At 34.4% G+C, this 21,141-nt stretch overlaps 1 protein-coding gene across 3 annotated transcripts in view; it reads right to left on the reverse strand.

Annotated features, from left to right (window-relative positions):
• LOC148305730 (fatty acid CoA ligase Acsl3-like) overlaps window positions 1–21,141 on the reverse strand; it is a 48,484-nt gene that overhangs the window by 24,078 nt on the left and 3,265 nt on the right. The window contains exons 1-2 of one of the 3 annotated variants that reach the window (XM_088266189.1): window positions 12,877–12,951; window positions 11,275–11,308 (exon numbers count right to left, since the gene is read on the reverse strand). In XM_088266189.1, the coding sequence (XP_088122315.1) occupies window positions 11,275–11,297 (23 nt within the window). In that variant the 5' untranslated portion in view covers window positions 11,298–11,308; window positions 12,877–12,951. Of the gene's footprint in view, window positions 1–29; window positions 230–11,274; window positions 11,309–12,876; window positions 12,952–21,141 lie in introns of those variants that run through there. The other 2 variants (XM_088266188.1, XM_088266190.1) reach the window with 2 other exon arrangements.

A 21,141-nucleotide genomic window follows, 5' to 3' on the forward strand; every position in this document is an offset into this window, starting at 1 on the left:
GCGGTAAAATCCAAAAAAAATCCACTCACTAATCATCCTCGTCGATGTACATCTTCGACTCGTTCAAACACAGACAGGCGAGTAAAACTGAATAAATAAATGAATTAAAATAGACACCTAACTTATTAAAATTAATACTGGCGATATAAAAAAAATGTTTAAAAAAATTAAATAAAACAGCCGGCTGAAAGCGCGGGAAGCGGTCACCGCGAGCGGTGTTCGGCGCGGCACTGATAACGACAGAAACAAACAGCTGATTTTGTCTCCAACCGTATCAGCTGAGACATAGCGCCAACCAAATCCAGTCAACATTTGAGACTTGAGACTATGAGATGTTCACGCACCGATCAAGAGCACCGATCCGAAAAAATATGGACAGAAGCTGGCTTGTGCTTCTGCCAATCCAAGACAATCATCGTTTTAAAACGCTAACTGACGTGCCATAAGGTAACATTCCGTGTAATTCCGTGTAGTGGACAAGCGCCCTTACACAATCTTTATAGGTTTTTGATACTCGCCTGCCGGTTTGCCGCTCACATCGTGGCACGATACGGTGACAATAAGACTAATCCCAGTAGACTTGTTATTACGTGTCTTGTATTCATCGAATGCGTATTGAATAATACGATTCATTTATATATCGTAGTCGTACAGGAGAAAGTGACCAACTACTAAAACGTAAAATGTTCAAGAGGGCCATTTCAGTCACTTTTGCTAGCAACATCAATGCAGTAAGTCATTTTTAACAAGTCAATAAATTATACTTCTAAGTTTAAAATCCTTTGGGATTTTGTGCAGGGCAATATTAAGCTAGTAAGATATCAAGTAGTCAATGATCAGGTTTTTGTAAAAAATGCACTTAGCCACTTTCTCCTGCATGACTACAATATATTTATTTGTACTCGCGGTCGAAATTAATAAACTACACAAGCTACTAAAATGATTTGTTTTAGTAGTTTCTGGAGTTTATTAAAGCTACAAAAAACAAAAGAATAGACGCGACGCTCGTGGTATTATCACTCGGGAGCAGAGGCGTGCATTCTATATAGGCAGAAAACCAGTGCATACCCTGAATTACTCGCGTTTCATTTAGAAACACGACCAGTGCCTACTATGCCTTATCCTTACCCAACCCTACTATCTACCCTGATCAAAAACACTGCACACCGCCACTGCTCGGAAGGAGCATATATAATTTAACATACTCAACCTATAAAGGATTGTATAAGACAAAACGAGTCTACGTTTTGTGTTTATAACAGCCGATATAATCAATATTTTCACTTTTTTTTGTTCGTAAAATTTTCCTCCGTAAAAAACGCTCTTTTCGTAAGTTGGTGATGAATGACGTCACAGAAACGATGTACTTATTTTAATATTGGTGTCATTGCTAAATTATTGGCGGCTCTATTTGTTGATGTCTATGGCCCACCCTTCCCCCCGTTCATATTCCCCTATCCAGCATCGACGGGTAAAAAAGTAAACACGGGTGAGACGTGACGTGATTAATTTCCAGTTTTTAAAAGTATTGGTAATTTTCAACCTTTTCTTATATCATTTTGATTAAATCATGACGGACAGTAGCTTAGTACGGGAACAGTCGGACAACTTATTACAACAATTATTTTTATGTAAAGAAACTCAAATGCAATAAATTCAATTTGAGGAAAAAGTTTTTTTTCCTTTAATCTATTGAAATATCGCTCACTCCTTTCAACAACGTCATATATCGAAAATCGTCAATTTTCAGTTGTGCATGTTTTCGGAATGTCTAGAAAATGTACTATAATATATCTCACCAAAAGCGGCATATTTTAAACTTAACATTTACCCGCTACAGGGCAGAAAGTGTTGTTTTTGCATTTTGAAGAAAAGGTGTTGTTTAATTATTTTTTTGAATATGCTAAATATTTTTCAAATAGAGAAAAAACATTCAGGTTTTACCTAAAAAGATCTGTGGCACAGTAAAAAGTTCAATAAGTGGCTTGATATTTATTTACGATCTCCTGAAAAATCAAGTTTTTTGATATATGACGTTGTTGAAAGGAGTGAGCTATATCGGTATAAAAATAACCTGATTTGAAGTGGAGAAACCCAGATTTGCGAACAGGGATTTGGACACACATTTTTTTTTCATTAGAAAATTCGCCACCCAAACATTTGATAACAGCCGATTCAGATTATTACAAGCGTCAGAATTGTCAAAAAAATACACTTAATCCGTTGTTGATCATATATTTTGCAAAGATAACATAATAATAAACTTTTATCCTGTTTAATTTTAATCTGTACATTGTAATTGCAGAATATATGACACCAAATATCGATAAGCATAACTCGATGCCAATAAATTGAATATTGCTACGATAAAATTGAAGTCGGATTTTGGTCCCGTGGTCGGGTTAGTTTCTAGGTTCGACCCCACTATGCAGCAACCTTATTCCCGTTTTCATACACGAGCCGCTCAGGCTTGTATGAAAATATGTCGTATTGAATTGAAATATTTTTATACCATAATAAAACAAATATTTATTTTTACTTTAAAAAAAAATAAACCGTTATAAGATATAATGTGAAATTACGATATTTATAAACTAAAATCATTCGTAGTTTTAACTATTTATTTCAGGCATTTAATAAGTGTCGGCGGTTCTAGTGTTATACACAAAAGGGTTAGATGAAGATTTTTCTTTGTAATAATTAAAAATATTTTTTACAATACTTTTTTTAAATATTTATCTCTGGAATCGAGTCTCTGATCTTAAGAGGTTGTTAATACTAGGTATCGTATCATTTTTTGGCATCTCAACATAGATGAAGAAGAATATGGAAGTCAGGGCATTTACGAGGCTTACGACCGTCATAGGCAGGTTTAAGTGATCACTTTACACACGTGTCACATTCCTCAATAACTAGATACATCTATCATCTATGTTGAGATGTCAACAAATTATACGAAAAATAACTCCTAATTGGAGATAATCCAGATTTGTGAATATGTATTTGGACACACTCAAAATAGGTATCATAACGTTGATTATTATTATTAAGAAAAGTTAAAATACCGTTTTATTTTGAATATTGAAAGCATTAATTTTGTGGATCAAAGTGTTATATTATTTTGAGAAATAAAAAGACTTTGTTTTTTGATCCACTCACATTTTTACTAACAACCAATAAGTTTCGGCAACAACCTGTTGCCCTCTTCAGGGTTTAAAAATAAACCATTTTTATTAAATATAAATTTAATAAAAATGTGAGCGGATCAAAAAACAAAGTATTTTTATTTTTCAAAATAATAAAATACTGTTTATTATTAAAGAGCCTATTAATTCTTTACTTGTACTTAACATATTATTTACACCTAGAATATAAATTACGTACGTACAACTGCTAAAAAAACTTTAAAAAGGAAATTTATTCAAACAATTGGGCTGAACAATTTCGGACATTGCTCGGACTTTTTATTAATATTTAGTAACTAATTTGACGTTTGTTTTTAAGATACATTTTGTAGTCTCGTGGAGCAAAAACTAAAAAAATGCAGATGGAATATCACAAAACTATTAAACAAATAAGTTGGTCCGTCAATATAGAAGCGAAGTTCAACTTTTGGTTTTCCTGTGAGCGTCATTACGGACCACGGACTATGAACCAGTAACTACACTCTGACTACCATCATAAGAATATTTGGAAAACATTCGACTCTACGCCGCCATACCAAAACTTGCGGGATATAGACACGACCAACCCCTATCTACAGTCTAAAGCAGTGGTTCTGAACCTTTTTGAAGTCAGGGGGCACTATAGATCATATGAAAAATTCGCGGTACACAAAAAATAAGGCTCTACAAAACATACAAAGATAACTTTTATTAAAAATAAAACTGATTATTTTATTACAGACAAATTCAAAATTACCGTAAAGTGGGTATACATTGCACCAAAATACTGCATTTTTTCAAAAAATTGTCTATTCAGATCAGGTTTTTTAATTTTTCTGAGGTTTCAACTATTGCAATGTAATAACACATATACCTGTAACATGTCTGATACATTTTTAAATTTTTATCTATTTTGCCTGTATTTTTTTTTTATATTTATATTTTGGTGCAAAGTATCCCCGGGTAAAGTACAACTTTGCACCATGATATTTTCTCTACACTTTTCGTACTAGAATCCCAATTGATGCAAAGTAAAGGCTATCCTACAAGTTTCGTTGCACCTTATGAAGGGTTTTGGCTCACAGTTCGCTAAAAGCAGATTATAATATTGTATAATTATAAAAAATATTGAAAAATCTAACAAAAATGATCTTTTTTTCCAACACTGAAGGTTCAAAATTATATAAAATAAAAGGTGGATATTTAAACATATCGTACTACATAGGTAATAGGAATTAAAATTAAATTAGGTCTAAATATAGTCAAGTTCCGGGACGGTAAAGAAACATCTTTTGGATTGCATTTTCGGTTCTTTTATGGAACCCACTACATCCTTCCAAGAATATTGAAGAAAGTCATCCTTCATCGGCCACATCCACGATTTGAGACTCTCCTGCATGGATTTAAAAGCTCTGTCTTTCTTTATTTCCAAAATCTGTCCCGGAAATTGTTCTCCTTCATAATGAAATACAACATATTCTCCCACCTTCATTTTTACTGGTCCTAATGAAACGGAAGAACAAATACGATAACTAGTTTCAGTCATCGTTTTTGTTCTTCTCCCTCTTCCTCAAAGCTTCCGTGTGAACTATTATCAGTTAATGCTAAATATGCTGGAAGTTTCGATGCGGAAGATGGGATCATTGATGTAGTTGGTTCAGGTAGCATTTGTGTCTCGTCAACGTTCATTTCGACATTTGGATCGTGAGCAATGCTCTTACCTGGTTCTATCGGTATCGTTTTCCTGCATTTTAAGACTGAATTCTTTAGGTTGAATCTGTTTTCTTCCAAAAACTGTTGAAAACTCTGGCGCACGTCATCGTCATACGCTTTTAATGGCAACCGATTAAGCAACTGACTAGTTTTAGCAACAGTCAAGGTTTTATGTCTTTGCAAAAATGATCTTATCCATTCAGAGCCTGGTACGTTGTTCTTTAATATTCGTATTCTTCTGCCAAATCTATCCAAATAGGCTATAAGAATGTAGCGAATGTTAAAAACACTCACTGGGAAACCGTACTCACTCATGTCTACTATGCAGTTTACGAAGGATTGCTCTTCGCCCTTGTCACATATCGGAGGTCCTTTGAGCTTATAGTTAATCGTCCTTCTGGGGATTTTGAAAATTTCTTCAGCCTTTCTTTGACTGATTGTACCATTTCGAATGGCCTCCAAACACTGCTCCACTCTCTTCGGTGTAAAATCGCAGTATCGTCTGGCATAAGGCCGCTGTTTGTGTGTTCTTGAGATTTTTGAAAAAAATATACCATCAGGAATTAAGTAAGTACACAAAACCTATAGATATTTAGCAAAAATGTCAAGTTGTATTAGCCGTTTTAAGACTTTTCATCAAATTAATTAACTATGGCCTTTTGTGGATACTTTGCACCTGGTGCAATGTTACCCCAAATGTGGTCAATACAAGTCAGTTCTTAAAAAAATATTATTTTTACATAAACTTGACAACGTAACTAAAAAATACAGCATTTGAGAAAAGCAGGGCTTACCTACCTACGATTTAGAGACCACTCACTTGTTGTAACTTGTTTCAGTATACTGATTACATTGGATTTTTTCGGACACAATTTTCAGACAGAAAACTTTCTTTACATTCGGACAGGAAAAACGCATTGAAGCAATAGCGACCGACTGTTACTTCTGTAAACCAAAAAGTAGATTGAAGTGCCATCTATCAGAAACAAAAGAAAGTAGAATGAAAAATGACATATATCAGGGATGACCAGCTCCACAATTTCTTTACAGAAGGTGGTGCAAAGTATCACCCATGGTGCAAAGTATACCCACTTTACGGTACATTAAAAAATTAATACTCCATAGAAAATTTTTATTTGATGTGACACTTGAGCTTGTCGGCTTTTAAAAATTTCAGCGATATAAGTAGCGGGTAAATATTAAGTTAAAAATATGCCGCTTTTGCTGGTATGTAATGCATTTTCTGGGCATTCCGAAAACATGCACAACTGAAAATTTAAGATTTTTGATATATGTATGACCTTTCGATATATGTCGCAAATCCTTTCGATTTTTTTTTCGTCTCGTGTTGGCCATATGCTCCACCTAGGGAGCGAACATGGAAAGAAGAAGGAGAAGATCGAATGCCAGGATCCGCTTAAAAGAATTTCGTTACTTTAAACATCGATCGTTAAGCAAGTTTCAAGTATCAAGCCTAAAATGCCAACAATTCGGTGCATTTTAATTTTAGAAAGTGGTCCTGCACTCTGTACTCCTGAAGACGCAATTCATATTTAAAGAACGCTGTATTACTTCGCAAAGTGTAAACAAACACACCAAGTCTCATTAGCGCCGATCGCGGCGTGATGTTGGTAATTAGGACTTGGTTACTATTACACAGTTGAAGTATTGAAGTTACGGGGCAGAGTCCGACCCGAGGTGACGGAAACGCACTACGTCACATGTTCCCGCACTTAGCAGACCTTGGACTGTGATACTCGGGATTATGCAACCGAAGTTTATTAAATCGCTCACAAGCGCACAATTGTACGTATTTAGATAACAATACACCAAGATATGGGATAATCCAAGATGATCGGATATAACACAAAAAAAAACAATATAAAATAGATTAACACAGAATTACAAAAAAAAAACGTTTGTTACTGTGGCCTGCGGAAGAACTGGATTTCAGGTTGCATTTAAACCCAGCCTAGTGTATATCGCTGGTTAAATGCCAAATGTTTTTATTCCAAAAATGGTATCTAAATCGTAAACATTTTCATATTCGAAAGACACCCATGATTCTAGCGTTAGAAAGGACATTTCATATGAAAATGTTGACGATATAGATACCCATTTTTGGAATAAAGAGATTTGGATTTTTTTTTGCGTTGTGGCCCTTAGGCATTTAACCAGCGATATGTTTAATAAATCTAAGTTATTTTTTGTGTATACTAACACATAAAACGAATCTGACACACGAAGGGTTTCAGGTATGCATGAATTTTAATAGACGGCGCTTCGAACTCATATCGCTCACTCCTTTCAAGAACGTCATAAATCAAAAATCGACAATTTTCAGTTGTGCATGTTTTCGGAATACCCAAAAAAAGTACTACATCCCAGCAAAAAAGGCATATTTTTAACTCAATATTTACTCGCTACAGGGCAGAATATGTTGTTTTTGCATTTTGAAGAAAAGGTATTGTTTAATTTTTTTATTAAACATACTAAATATTTTTCAAATGGAGAAAAAACCTTCAGGTTTTACCTAAAAAGATGTGTTGTACAGTAAAAAGTTCAATAAGTGGCTTGATATTTATTTTTAATACATTGTGTTATATTTTTAAACTTTAAAAACGTTCTCCTGAAAAATGAAGTTTTTTGATTTATGACGTTCTTGAAAGGAGTGAGCGATATGTAAGATTCTTGCACACATGGACCACAAAGAGTTTATTAAAATAAAATAAAAAACAATAATTTTGCGCAGATTGGTGAATATTAAACCTTGTATAAAGTGAAAAAAGAATTAATGAAATAAATAAATAACTCCAATCAGCCAACAACATATTTCCTTCTCAAAAAACTTTCCGTTCCTGTTGAAATATATATAACGAATAGTGGACATTTAGCGCAATCCGTTTTTATCTAGATACTGTTTTGCTAACCAATATACAAGTTTTGAGGAGGTGGTTTTAAACAAAAAAGATTTAGATCTGTTTAAAATCACCTTGGGGTTTTCAAAACGTAATTACATGCAACAATCGTAGTTTGAAAAACCTTGATCAACATGTTGAAAAAATACCTGTATGAAATGTAAACAAAAATGTAAAATAATGTCTGCGAAATGCAAAATAATATATATAAATTAAGTGAAATTTCACAAACTCATCAATAAAAATTATACAATATACAAGTATTCTTCTTCTTCTTCTTCTTCTTTTAGGACTAGGTCCTGTCATTCTCGGGTCGGTCCTGGGAGGTGGAAGACCAGCTATCCTTCCATCGTTTAGGTGGTCTTCCTGGGGGTCTGATCCCGCCTATGCTGCTGTCCGCTGCCACCCTCACCACTCGGTCCGAACTCGCTCTTCTCACATGACCTCTCCGGAAACGTCTTCTTTCTCTTCCCCATCGCACAACATCTTCAACATCGCAGATTTTTCTTATATCTGAGTTTCTTACTCTGTCGCGAAGCGTTAGGCCTGCAATGGGTCGTAGAGTCTTCATTTCGGATGTCCTAAGAAGGCTTTTTGTTCTCGCGGTGTCGGCTCTTGTTTCCGTGCCGTATGTCAGGATCGGTCTTACGCAGGTTTTATAGATCCTCACCTTACTCTCTTTCATCATGTATTTGTTTCTCCATACAAAATTTTTTAAGCATCCAGCTACAGCAGAGGCCTTATTTGCTTGCTCTCTTACTTCATTGTAGAGGTTATTGCTGGTGGACACTATATATACACAAGTATTATTTATACATTAACATTTAAAATATTGGGAGTATAGAATGATCTTTTTTACAATCAACATGACCATACCTTTTAAAAGATCATAAACAAAGTCACTGGTAGGTGGAATTATATCTAAATCCATTTTTAAACAATATCCCGTAATCTCTCTTGTTTTCAGGACTTAATCCCTTTTTTATTAATCGTAATACTCCAAAATATTTTCACAATATTTATGGCGACTCTACCAACTTGACACTTTAAACGCAAAATTTTCATTGAAGAATAATATGTAAAAAGTGGATATATTTTTAAAAAAATGTTCTCTTTACTGTGATTAAGATAAACAGTTATAATCATAATAAAATTAATCCATTTTTGAGATTTAAAAAAAAAACAGAGAATAACTCGCTGTTAATAAGGATTCACTGACTACTAGTTCTGCTTCTTTTTAAACCAACTGACTTGCCGAATAGTTCGCTTTTAGGGCAATTCTCTAATCAGATACAGCGATTTTTTATATACTTTTATAACCAAATTCTTTCGAACGCATCCACGACTTGCTATTCCAGTCATTTTGTTCGATAACTGTCAATGTTAGATCATTTAATTTAATAATTTATCGAATGCTGGTCGATCAGGAATCAAAAAAGGATACTGAAGTCGGCTCTAACTGGCATCTAGAATATTGGTTACCTACAGTATCCAGCTAATGGGCTATACCAGTGGTACTCAATTTTTATGTCTCGAAATCGGTAGACATACAAATCTCGGTGAGTGGTTATATACTAATATTACTATAATTTTTATTTAAAAAAAAATATAAAAGTAAAAATGACTAACCACAAAGTAAATATTAATAATATTTAAAATACAATAATCTTTCATAGTGTTGTTTGTTTTCTAGATATTTTATCCTTTGAAATAATTATTTCCTCGTCGATCGATATAAATCAGAGATAATAAATATGACCAATTATGTGAAAAGTGATATAGCTTTACAAAGTACAAAGTAATTAATCATCATTTCTGATTTAATAACATCGGAGCATGTACCAAAGTGTGCACTCGTATTCAATCATTAAAATGATTAAATTTTATTTCCAGAAACGATTCGTCATAAAATTTAATTAATTGCTTATGAAATAAATTAGAAATAAAACACTGGCACAATAATGCCCAAAGGTCGCGTAATGCAGAAAAGTAATATAAATATTTATGTACTACTTTGATTATCATATAAGATAACACGAACAGCTGGGGAAAGTCATTACTTACCAAACTAATAACGTGTACAGTATATAAATTTAGTTTCATTTAAAAAAAAACTATGAATTTCACGTAAGTCCATTTTTTTTTGGATTTTTAAAAGGAAGAAGTGAGGACAAAAATTGTCGGTTGTCGTAGATAAGATTTGTGTTTACAATTCTCTCCCCTCATTCAATATTTGTATCCATCATTCAATTGATCCGGTCTTGGTGAATGAATCACATAAGTGATAGGGTTCTGCTGATGCGGATCTTCTGAATGAGCGGATCTCGCCCACCTCTCGTCACTAGTAAGGCCTCAGAAAGTAGAGCACAGAGTACTCGAGTAAGTATGGAGAACGTGGGTTAGGTCGACCGGTGTCTATTTGTGTACCCGATGAGAAAGAACCACACTTCCACTTGTCCAGGCCGGCACTATGCATGCACAAGTCGGTAAGGACGCGTATTTTTATACCGGGGAATGAATAGTCGCACAGCGTATCCTATTCGGCTGCTCTTCGCGTGTTTCAACACGAGATGAAAGGGAACCAAAAGTCTGTTGATCAGGCGAACGATTAGCATTTTAATTAGTAACATTTGCTTTATGCAATATTAAAGAATTAATTAAAAAAGCAATCGGGGATTCTAACGGCGAATTTATTTTTGGTGACGGCTGTTTCACGTTGAGTTTAGGTGAGTGTTTAGGTTGAGTATGATAAATTATATATTCCTCGCGAGCAGTGGCGGCGTGCAGTGTTTTTGATCATGGTAGACACTAGGGTTGGGTAAGGATAAGGCATACTAGGCACTGGTCGTGTTTCTATATGGAACGCGAGTAATCCCAGGGTCGGCACTGCTTTTCTGCCTAGATAGAATGCACGCCTCTGCCGAGCACCATAAGACTGCCCATATGTTATATGGGAAGTCACACTCGACACACACGCACCACACCTCTGCTACGACGCGAATGTGCTCATTCGGAATGCGCGATAGCATGCGAGCTTCCGCGAAACCGTTACAAGACCATCAGCGCGTATGGAGGAAAGAATTTCGCAGCCGGGAGAAAGTTCAAACAAACCTACCGCTCTTGAATGCCGACATGTTTAACATGCCCGTAAATTCAAGTATTCCTAACACATCGTCCGCCTCTGTGGTGCAATGGTTACCGTGTTTAGCTGCCGTGCTGGAGGTCCCAGGTTCGATTCCCAGGGGGGGGGGTGAAAATTAATATTAGTGATTTCACACTCCCAATATTTATTTAATATAACCCTGGACTAGTCCCTGAAGCGCAGGAGTGATCACCTTGCCTTAATGTAAGTAACGATCAAGATAACGCCGCGTCAATATGATGCAGTGCCCTATTTACCATTGGGTGCGGATAAGGGTTAGAAGGAGAGGAAGAAATACATCAGCTATGATAGCAATATAATAATAGTAAATACTTACGATTCATTTTCATCAACGAACATGTTTCAATGGCCTGAAACAAAAAATAAAATTTTGTTAAAATGGCTATGTCAACAAGCAGAATTGCCGAATTTGGAGTGGAGAAAACCCAGAAACATTTGTCGAGACGCCCTTCATCCATTGAAAGTCACTGTTTGGTGTGCTTTATGGGCATGTGGAATCATTAATCCATATTTTTTTAAAAGGATGCCGGCCAGAATGTTACTGTAAATGGAGAGCGCTACAGAACCATGATTACTGACTTCTTCGCGCCTCAGTTGAATGTTGTTGATGTGACAGAGCTTTGGTTTCAACAAGATGGCGCAACATGCGGGTTCCACCATCAATTTATTGCAAGAAATTTCAGTTTGTGCACCTGTAAAAAATACCCTATGTATAATACAGTATATCACTCTAACAAATATAGATCGTGAACTCTCAAGATCCTTGACATCAGCCACGTGGCGATAAACGTAAACAGTGGCGATTAAAACATTTTCAAAACAATACGAGGGAACTTCACACGAAGGTCAAATGGGGCTAGTGACTTCTGGAGATGGAACGTATCAACTGAATTATAATATTGTGATACCAGACATAAATACGAACATTATTGATTTAAGAATACAAAAACACGAACAATGAACTGTTTACAGACGGATCGATAAAAGTTTGCACAACCGTTTTGTTTGTATTGGATTATAAGTGGTAAATAAAATATTTTCTCAAGATTATCTTTGAACGAGTGTGTACACAAAATGTACGATAACACAGGTACATTAAAATACTACAAACGTATCGTTTACTCCTTTCAACAACGTCATATAAAAAAAAAAGTAAATTTTCAGTTGTGCATGTTTTCGGAATGCCCAGAAAATGTACTATATCCCAGCAAAAGCGGCATATTTTTAACTTAATATTTACCCGCTACAGGGCAGAAAGTGTTGTTTTTGTATTTTGAAGAAAAGGTATTGTTTAATTTTTATTTTAAATATACTAAATATTTTTCAAATGGAAAAAAATCAGGTTTTACCTAAAAAGATGTGTTGCACAGTAAAAAGTTCAATAAGTGGCTTGATATTTATTTTTAATACATTGTATTATATTTTTAAACTTTAAAAACAATCTCCTGAAAAGTTTTTTGATATATGAAGTTGTTGAAAGGAGTGAGCGAATTATACTTCCAAGTTTAAAATCCTTTGCGATTTTTTTAGGGCAATATTAAGCTAGTAAAATATCAAATAGTCAATGATCACGTTTTTGTAAAAAATGCAATTGGTTACATTCTCCTGTATGACTACGATATATTGTAAAATAAAAACGTTATCACGAACGTATTCGATACGCTGAATTAAAATTTTCAAAACTGAAATTTTCACATTTACTAGGAAATTACATTCGCATGGGAATTTTATTTTAACACGAGTGTGGATTGAAAAAATATATATCACGGAACAAATGCCCCAAATTCCTAAAATAGAAAATGCAATAAACATTTCTCTCGAGCAAGTTAAGTCGATTAAAACACGTGTAAATATAACAACACATCGATTAAGCGGGTCGCGAGCGGAATCACCGGAATATAAACAGTTCATTTAATACCTTTATTTACTTTGGTTATTCAAATATTTATACGATTCCAGTGATTGCAAAAATACGGTATGTGTAGCGGCCGACCGGATCGACTACCGGGTACAAACTGAATCACTTAATATCGAACATTGTATGCGGATGAACCGTATGGATTACGCTGCAATGGTCATCTTCGATACGTCTGACCTGCGGCATAAGATCTGCATCCCGTTCAAAGTTCCAGACTGAACAGGATAACTGATAAGCGGATTCAGTAAAAAATATTTCATGTCCGTCCCAAACTGAGCCCAGACATTTTACCAGACAACGCAGAGATAAAGAAACTAGGGAAATGTATTAGTATACACTTGGCCGATTGCGCGTGGATTCATGTAATACAAATTTTATATAACAGTAATACTACAAAACTCAAGGTATTATGATATTGTAAACCGCTACTCAGTAAAGAAAAACAAAAATATATATTAAACTTTTTTTAATGGGGATAAATTTATTTGGGGTCACACGTCTGTTCAAGCCTGAATTTTGTAAAAAATGTGTATTGGATTTTTTTTTCGGTTTTTCGAATATGTAAATAATATATTTTTATATTATTTATTGACATCTCATCAAAGATGAAGAAGAATATGGAAGTCTGGGCATTTACGGGGCTGACGACCGTCATAGGCTGGTTTAAGTGATCACTTTACACACGTGTAACATTCACTAATTCTACCCATTATTGACAACCACACTACTCAAATTCTTGGAAGTTCTGTATATATGAACCAATTTAGAAACCTTGTTCTTGAATCACTAGAACTCCACTAGAGACATCTATTGGTGAGATGTAAAGAAGCTTTTTATTAAGCAGAAATTCTTATATTAGTAATAAAAAAAAATATGAAAATAACTCCTGTAATAGGAGATAATTCAGATTTTGTGAACAAGTATTTGGACACACTCAAAATGTTGTAAATATATTTTTATATATTTTTTTTTTACTCTTTATCTTTCAATAACTATTTTCTTATCAAAACCATATACAGTATGTTATTTATTTCACGGAAAAACTTATTTTGACGATGCAAAAACAATGTTTTAAGAAACAAATCAATTACGTAAAATAATACCGAGATTTACAGAAAATTAAGTTGCGTCTTAACGAATCCTGGGCTTTAATTCTCGATCGGCTTAAAATAATTTATTTTATGACAATTTATTTAATAAAAGCTCGGGGCGCAAATATTGAGTGGTTAAAAGCTATAGAGATTAGTTACATCCATTATTTTATAGGTACCCTACAGTCTGTAGTCTACACGAATTAGTACAATAACCGCGTAAGGTCAAAACATCAATGAAAACGGACTTTAATCTAAAATTACCAAGTAGGCAACCTAATCAAAGAAAATATAAAATGGTGAAAAGGTCAAAAAGCAGTCCAATTTGCCTACAATTAATCAACAAAAAGATAAGACGTTATAAAGTCCGAGTATTTTTTTACATCTGTTTCTGGCGATAAGACCCCACTTGAGATATTGAAAATTACACGTCATTTGTAGTCATTCTGAAGTGTATATTACAAATTTAATAATGATAGATGTGTTTTTTTATCATGTCATTCAATAATACAATATTAATATTTTACATTCGAATGTAATTCGCATGGCTCCTTCTCTAAACATCAAACAGTTTGTTGAATTGCAAGAATTTTCTAAAGCATTTTCTATATTTTAATAATAATAATAAAACCCTTATCCGCACCCCAATGGTGCATAGGGCACTGCGTCATATAAACGCAGTGTTATCTTGATCGTTTACGCATGAAGGAAAGGTGATCAGCCCTCCGCTTCAGGTACCAGTCCAGGGTAATATTGAATAAATATAACAGTGGAAAAAATCACTTATATTTATTTTACCCCCCTTGGGAATTGAACCCGGGACCTACAGAACGGTAGCAGAGCGTTCTGACCATTACACTACGGAGGCGGACAAAAATATTTTAAACGATATATTTAAAATATTCTATATTTTAAACGAGTTGTTAATATTATTTACGTTCGTAAGTTAATCTAACAGTTTTTATATGCTCGTAAAATAATGAAAAATATTATATAAAAATCATAATGCAAATTTTTCCAAGGGGCTAATGAACGACGATGTACCCAACATATGTAGGTACAGAATAACAACCAACCGACCAACAAATGTAAAATATGTATACATTGTTAAATAATTATTTAAAAAAGTGCGTTTTAAATAATTATTTAACAATGTAAGCAAAAAACTTAATATGCATCGGTATAAGATTGCTTAAAAACACCAAGATGTTCCTATGTAAGTGTATTTTCTTTATCATTTTGTCATCCCCCACAATGAGATACATACTAGCGAGAGTTTTTGCCCGGAATTTTCATTCACGAATTACATGAAATTATAGTAACTTTAAACATAAAGAGAAAACCCGCACACGAGTAGGTATAGGATATAAAACTTGTAGCCTAAGAAGCCTTTTTTTATTATTATAGGAAAAACTTCAATACAAAAATGGTATTTTAAGAAAAATTCAATTGCGTCAAACGTTACCTGGGTTTAAAGAAAATTAAGTTGCGATTTAACGTATGCTGGGCCTCAATAAATTAAAGGGATGATTGAATTTCGCTTTCCTTTTTCTATACTTGATAAATAGTTCTGAAACATGCCGTGTCTTTTCCTATTGCTCTTCGTACATGGGAGGGATATATCACTCACTCCTTTCAAGAACGTCATAAATAAAAAAAACTTGAGTTTTCAGGTGAACGTTTTTAAAGTTAAAAAATATAACACAATGTAATAAAAATCAATATCGAGCCACTTATTGAACTTTTTACTGTGCAACAAATCTTTTTAGGTAAAACCTGAACGTTTTTTCTCCATTTGAAAAATATTAAGTTTATTTAAAAAAATAATTAAATAATACCTATTCTTCAAAATGCAAAAACAACAATTTTTGCCCTGTAGCGAGTAAATATTAAGTTAAAAATATGCCGCTTTTGCTGGGATATATTACATTTTCTGGGCATTCCGAAAACACGCACAACTGAATATTTTTGATTTATGACGTTCTTGAAAGGAGTGATCGATATGTATGTACATTTTTGGTCGGAATCACATAATTCCATGACGGTCAAACGTTTGTCAAGATGAATAAAGACTTTGATCATCTTCTTGATTGTGAAAAACAATGACTTATAACATGTTAAGAATGAAATAGCGAGATGTACGAAGGTTCAATGTCCGAAAATCGAGGACTGACAATGAGTGTACATTTTTTTCAATACAGAGAAGTTGGGATTTCCAGAGGCCTCACTTTAAAAATACTTAATTCTCTGCTACAAGTATCTCTAATCTAAGCTATACATAGGAACACATAGCTGCGAATACCCAGCAAGTACAATATCGCTCACTCCTTTCAAGAACGTCATAAATCAAAAATCGTCAATTTTTAGTTGTGTATGTTTCCGGAATGTCCAGAAAATGTACTATATCCCAGCAAAAGAGGCATATTTTTGACTCAATGATTACCCGCTACAGGGCAGAAAGTGTTGTTTTTGCATTTTGAAGAAAATGTATTTTTTGATTATTTTTTTAAATGTACTAAATATTTTTCAAATGGAGAAAAAACCTTCAAGTTTTACCTGAAAAGATCTGTTGCACAGAAAAAAGTTAGTATTTATTTTAATACATTGCATTATATTTTAAAACTTTAAAAACGTTCTCCTGAAAAATCAAGTTTTTTGATTTATGACGTTCTTGAAAGGAGTGAGCGATGTATACATCCAAGATGAATTTCAATATATATATAATATAAGAATGACATTTAAATTTACATTCAGCCCTTTAATCCATCCATATTAAATGAAAACCACCTTAGTATTTTTCTTGAACGTGTCCAAATACTTGTTCACAAATCTGGATTATCTCCAATTAGGAGTTTTTTTGTTATGTTACTTTTTGACATCTCAACATAGATGAAGGAGAATATGGAAGTCTAAGCATTCACGGGGAGATAATCCAGATTTGTGAACAAGTATCTGGACACACTCAAAATGTTAAAAAAATTAACTGGTCAAAGCAAAATTATAAGCTAAAATAATAAAATGTAATAGATATTTTCTAGCGTTTCTCGTGTATGTAATAATAATCCAGGATTCGGACCTCACATATAAATGAAATAGTATTTGCTCAATAAAAAGCTTCTTTCATCTCACCAATAGGCGTCTCCAGTGAAATTCTAGTGATTCAAGCACTATGTTTCGAAATTGAACCATATATATTGAAGTTACAAAAAATTGAGTAGCGTGGTTGTCAATCATGGGTATAATTGGTGAATGTTACACGTGTGTAAAGTGATCACTTAAACCAGCCTATGACGGTCGTAAGCCTCGTAAATGCCCAATCTTCATGATGTCAAAAAAGAATAGAATACTTAGTACCTCAGTCTATTCCGTGACTATAAAGAGATTGACGAAAAATAACACGCCAATTTAATTATTTCGACACACCCAGGGACGTAACTCATAATTCATGGTTGTTTTAAAATATAATTCATAAAAAATGCGTGTTTTTTTTCATTTTCTTAGGTAGGCCGTCACGTGAACCAAACCTAAGGATGGTGACTGACCGGAGCCATTTGGTCGTAACGTAACACGTTACGATGCGAGCATTCAGGCACTCAGTACAGCGAGCCGAGCGCTCCATCCATAGTTTCGGATGCTCGCTGATACTCGTCGCGAGCGATGTTACGACGTTTCGTTCGACGTACGACGAAATGCTCCGGTCAGTTACCACCCTTAGGCGTTTGTCCACTACACGGATTTACACGGAATTTTACCGTCCGGCACGTCAGTTAGCGTTTTAAAACGATGATGGCGTGGATTGGCTTGTGCTTTTGTCCATCTTTCTTCGGATTGGAGCTTTTGGTCGGTGCGTGAACACGCTGCGCGTAAATTCGATCACGCTAAACTGACGCAGTCGCTTTCATTTTTTAAAACCGGACTGCCGGACGGTAAAGTTCCGGGTAGTGGACAAGCGCCCTTATAGTTGCAAACAACGACCCGGGCACTTCAAGCATCGCAGGCAATATAACTATGTAGAGATGTACTGACTAGTTAGCATCCGATTATTCGTCTACTTTGACTAGTCGGATTTGTGGCGAATCCGGAATAAAATAGATTTATTTCAGATGTCTACATTTACCACAAAAGACACAACATTATTCATCATATTAGTACAACATATACCATCTGTGTGAATACCTGAGCACGTATTTTTTTCATAAAAATAGCAAGTGCGTAGTTACGCCTGCGCGGCGCGCTGTCATAGTCTGTTCGCGCGATATGTACTTAAGTTTTTAGGCAAGATTTTCAATACTATTTTGAATCGTGAGTATCACTTGAAATAGATTTTTTTTAATGTAACGTTCAATTTCGAGTGAAAAGCATGTATCACCACCATTTCAATTAAAGTTATACCAACATTGAAGTCGAGGCGCCGACGATGTGATGCTGATAAATGTGAGTTTCTGTATGCATTTATAATATGTAAGTATATGATATGAAGAAAACGGGCAAAGTCAGCATTTGGTCGATCAAAGAGTTAAACAAATGGATAAAAGTCGACGTATCTCTAATTATGGATGGATATATTGATCGATTTATCATCATTAAAATAAATGAGACACCGAGTCATAAAAAAAAAACTATAGGTGTATTTGCTTTTAGAATATCAGGATTAATTTCTGTTGTGAAACAAAAATTAACACTTTATCGGTTGAATAGGAACTCTGATAAGGAAAAGAGTAAAGATCACGTTGCACAGTGTGCAATATGACCGTTCTAGCTTTACTGTAATCGTTTTTTTCATATTTTAATTTTACAGATTTGAATATCAAAACTGCTTAATTAATAACCGGTGCAATCTTCTGCATACCTATTTTATTTTTAGGCTAAAATATGTATTATGTATCACGTCGCAAAGTTGATGAGCAGCGTGACACAGGATTTCAACTCCTAGTCAGTTGCCGATCAACGCCAAAGCAATGTAGTACATTTTCTGGGCATTCCGAAAACATGCACAACTGAAAATTTACGATTTTTGATATATGACGTTGTTGAAAGGCTTGAGCGATATGTAGTAGCTGTACGGAATGGTGATTGATTGTTAAATTTCTCTTACATTAATTCCTAATAAACCAAACTTGTGTGTTTGTAAAGTGCCATATAACCGGTTCCTATTTTTAATAAATAATTTAGATTAAGTTTCACGTTTTTATTTGCGTAGTCCGCCAGACGAATGTTTAGTTATTAAGAGTTAATGTATCCTTGAGTAAAAATAAAAGATAGGTTAATATTTCGATTGAATTAATATTAATCGTTATAATTTAGTTAAGAATCAGGACTAAAATGTATGCACCTTTCAATTTGAAACAATAAAAAAAACGAGACCTGTTGTGGCCCTGTGTCTAGATTGTGAGTGTCTAAGTACACACTCTACCACAGCTTGATAGCTATTTTTGATAAAGGGTACAAACTTTGTCGGCTTTCAACCAATTGACATTAAAAGTTTGGGGTAGAAATTGTCGTAGCATGGATCGATTATAGGTTGTAATGTAGGTTATTAGGATATTACATTAAAAGACACAATAAACCTTCCAATACAAAATAAATTCCAATGTGCTTAATGTAATAGCGCTTGAAAATGTTGTAAAAACTTAAGCTTGTAATTTCCATCCCAACCAAGGAAATTAGTTCCATTTATGTTCAATGCGTGCTTAAATGTAACAAATTTCAAAAATTTCAGATGAAAACATGCTATTCAATTCACCTGAAAATGTGGAGTTGTGGTTGAAAATAATGTTCAATACCAAATAATGTTTCATCTCAACAATAGATGTCTCTAGTGAAGTTCTAATGATTCAAGAACAACGTTTCGAAATTGGTTCATATACCATATATAGAACTTCCAAGAATTTGAGTAGTGTGGTTGTCAATAATGGGTAGAATTGGTGAATGTTACACGTGTGTAAAGTGATCACTTAAACCAGCCTATGACGTCAGCGGTCGTCAGCCCCGTAAATGCCCAGACTTCCATATTCTTCTTCATCTTTGATAAGATGTCAAAAATAATACAAAATTATTCATTCAAACCCTCATCCGCACCCCAATGGTGCATAGGGCACTGCATCATATAAACGCAGTGTTATCTTGATCGTTAAAACACGAAGGAAAGGTGATCAGCCCTCCGCCTCAGGTACCAGTCCAGGGTAATATTGAATAAATATTAGAGTGAAAAAATCACTTATATTTATTAGACCCCCCCTGGAAATCGAACCCGGGACCTCCAGAACGGTAGCCGAGCGTGCTGACCATTACACTACGGAGGCGGACAAAATTATAGTAGAATAAAATCCATATTTTTTAAATAAGATCGTGAGAATGTAGTTTTCTAAAATGATGATGATGTCAACATTTTTGGTGTGTCTAAATCATTGTTGACAAATCTGGGTTTCTCCTGGATGTGTAAAAGTAGGTTAATTTGAACACAACTTACTTGATAAGTATGGATATTTATCTTTCGACTTTTTTAGTTTGGACGCCGTTTCCGAATAAGAAAAACGAATAAATTATATCTAGAAGTCCGTATGAATCAAAAATCGTAAATCACTGTTGATATTTTCGTATTTTGGTTGGCTTCGTATTTCTCTCCAGGCCTAAATTTAAGTAAACATGCCACAATATTGATATGTACAAAATTTATATGGTTTCGGAGGACATCCGGACTCAAGCCCAGACTAGATTTATACCTACTATACCATAAGTATGTTACCTACCTATCTGTGTATGAATGTACTCTTATAGCAAAAGTTATAATAGAATCAGAGCCTTTTTTTGTTTAAAATAATTATTAGTACTATATAAGCGCCCTTGAGGTAGTATTTTACGAAAATGGCGTTATACAAATTATCCAAATTATAATTATTATTATTATTACATCACCAAGCCGTAGGGGTAGAAGGAGAGAATGGAACGCCACTCAGCTGTCCTGACAAAACCTCCTAGCTTTCGCTGCATCCATACATCTAGTTCTTCTTCTTCAAACCCGAATCCGCACACGATGGCGCATAGGGCACGGCATCATATAAATACATTGTTATATTGATCGTCAATACATGAAGGAAAGGCGATCAGCCCTCCGCTTCAGGTACCAGTCTAGGGTAATACTGAATAAATATTAGAGTAAAAAAATCACTTATTT

This window comes from Brachycentrus maculatus, unplaced genomic scaffold (genome assembly GCF_059751285.1).
Source record: "Brachycentrus maculatus isolate JH-2025_06_01 unplaced genomic scaffold, ASM5975128v1 h1tg000263l, whole genome shotgun sequence".
NCBI lineage: Eukaryota > Metazoa > Arthropoda > Insecta > Trichoptera > Brachycentridae > Brachycentrus > Brachycentrus maculatus.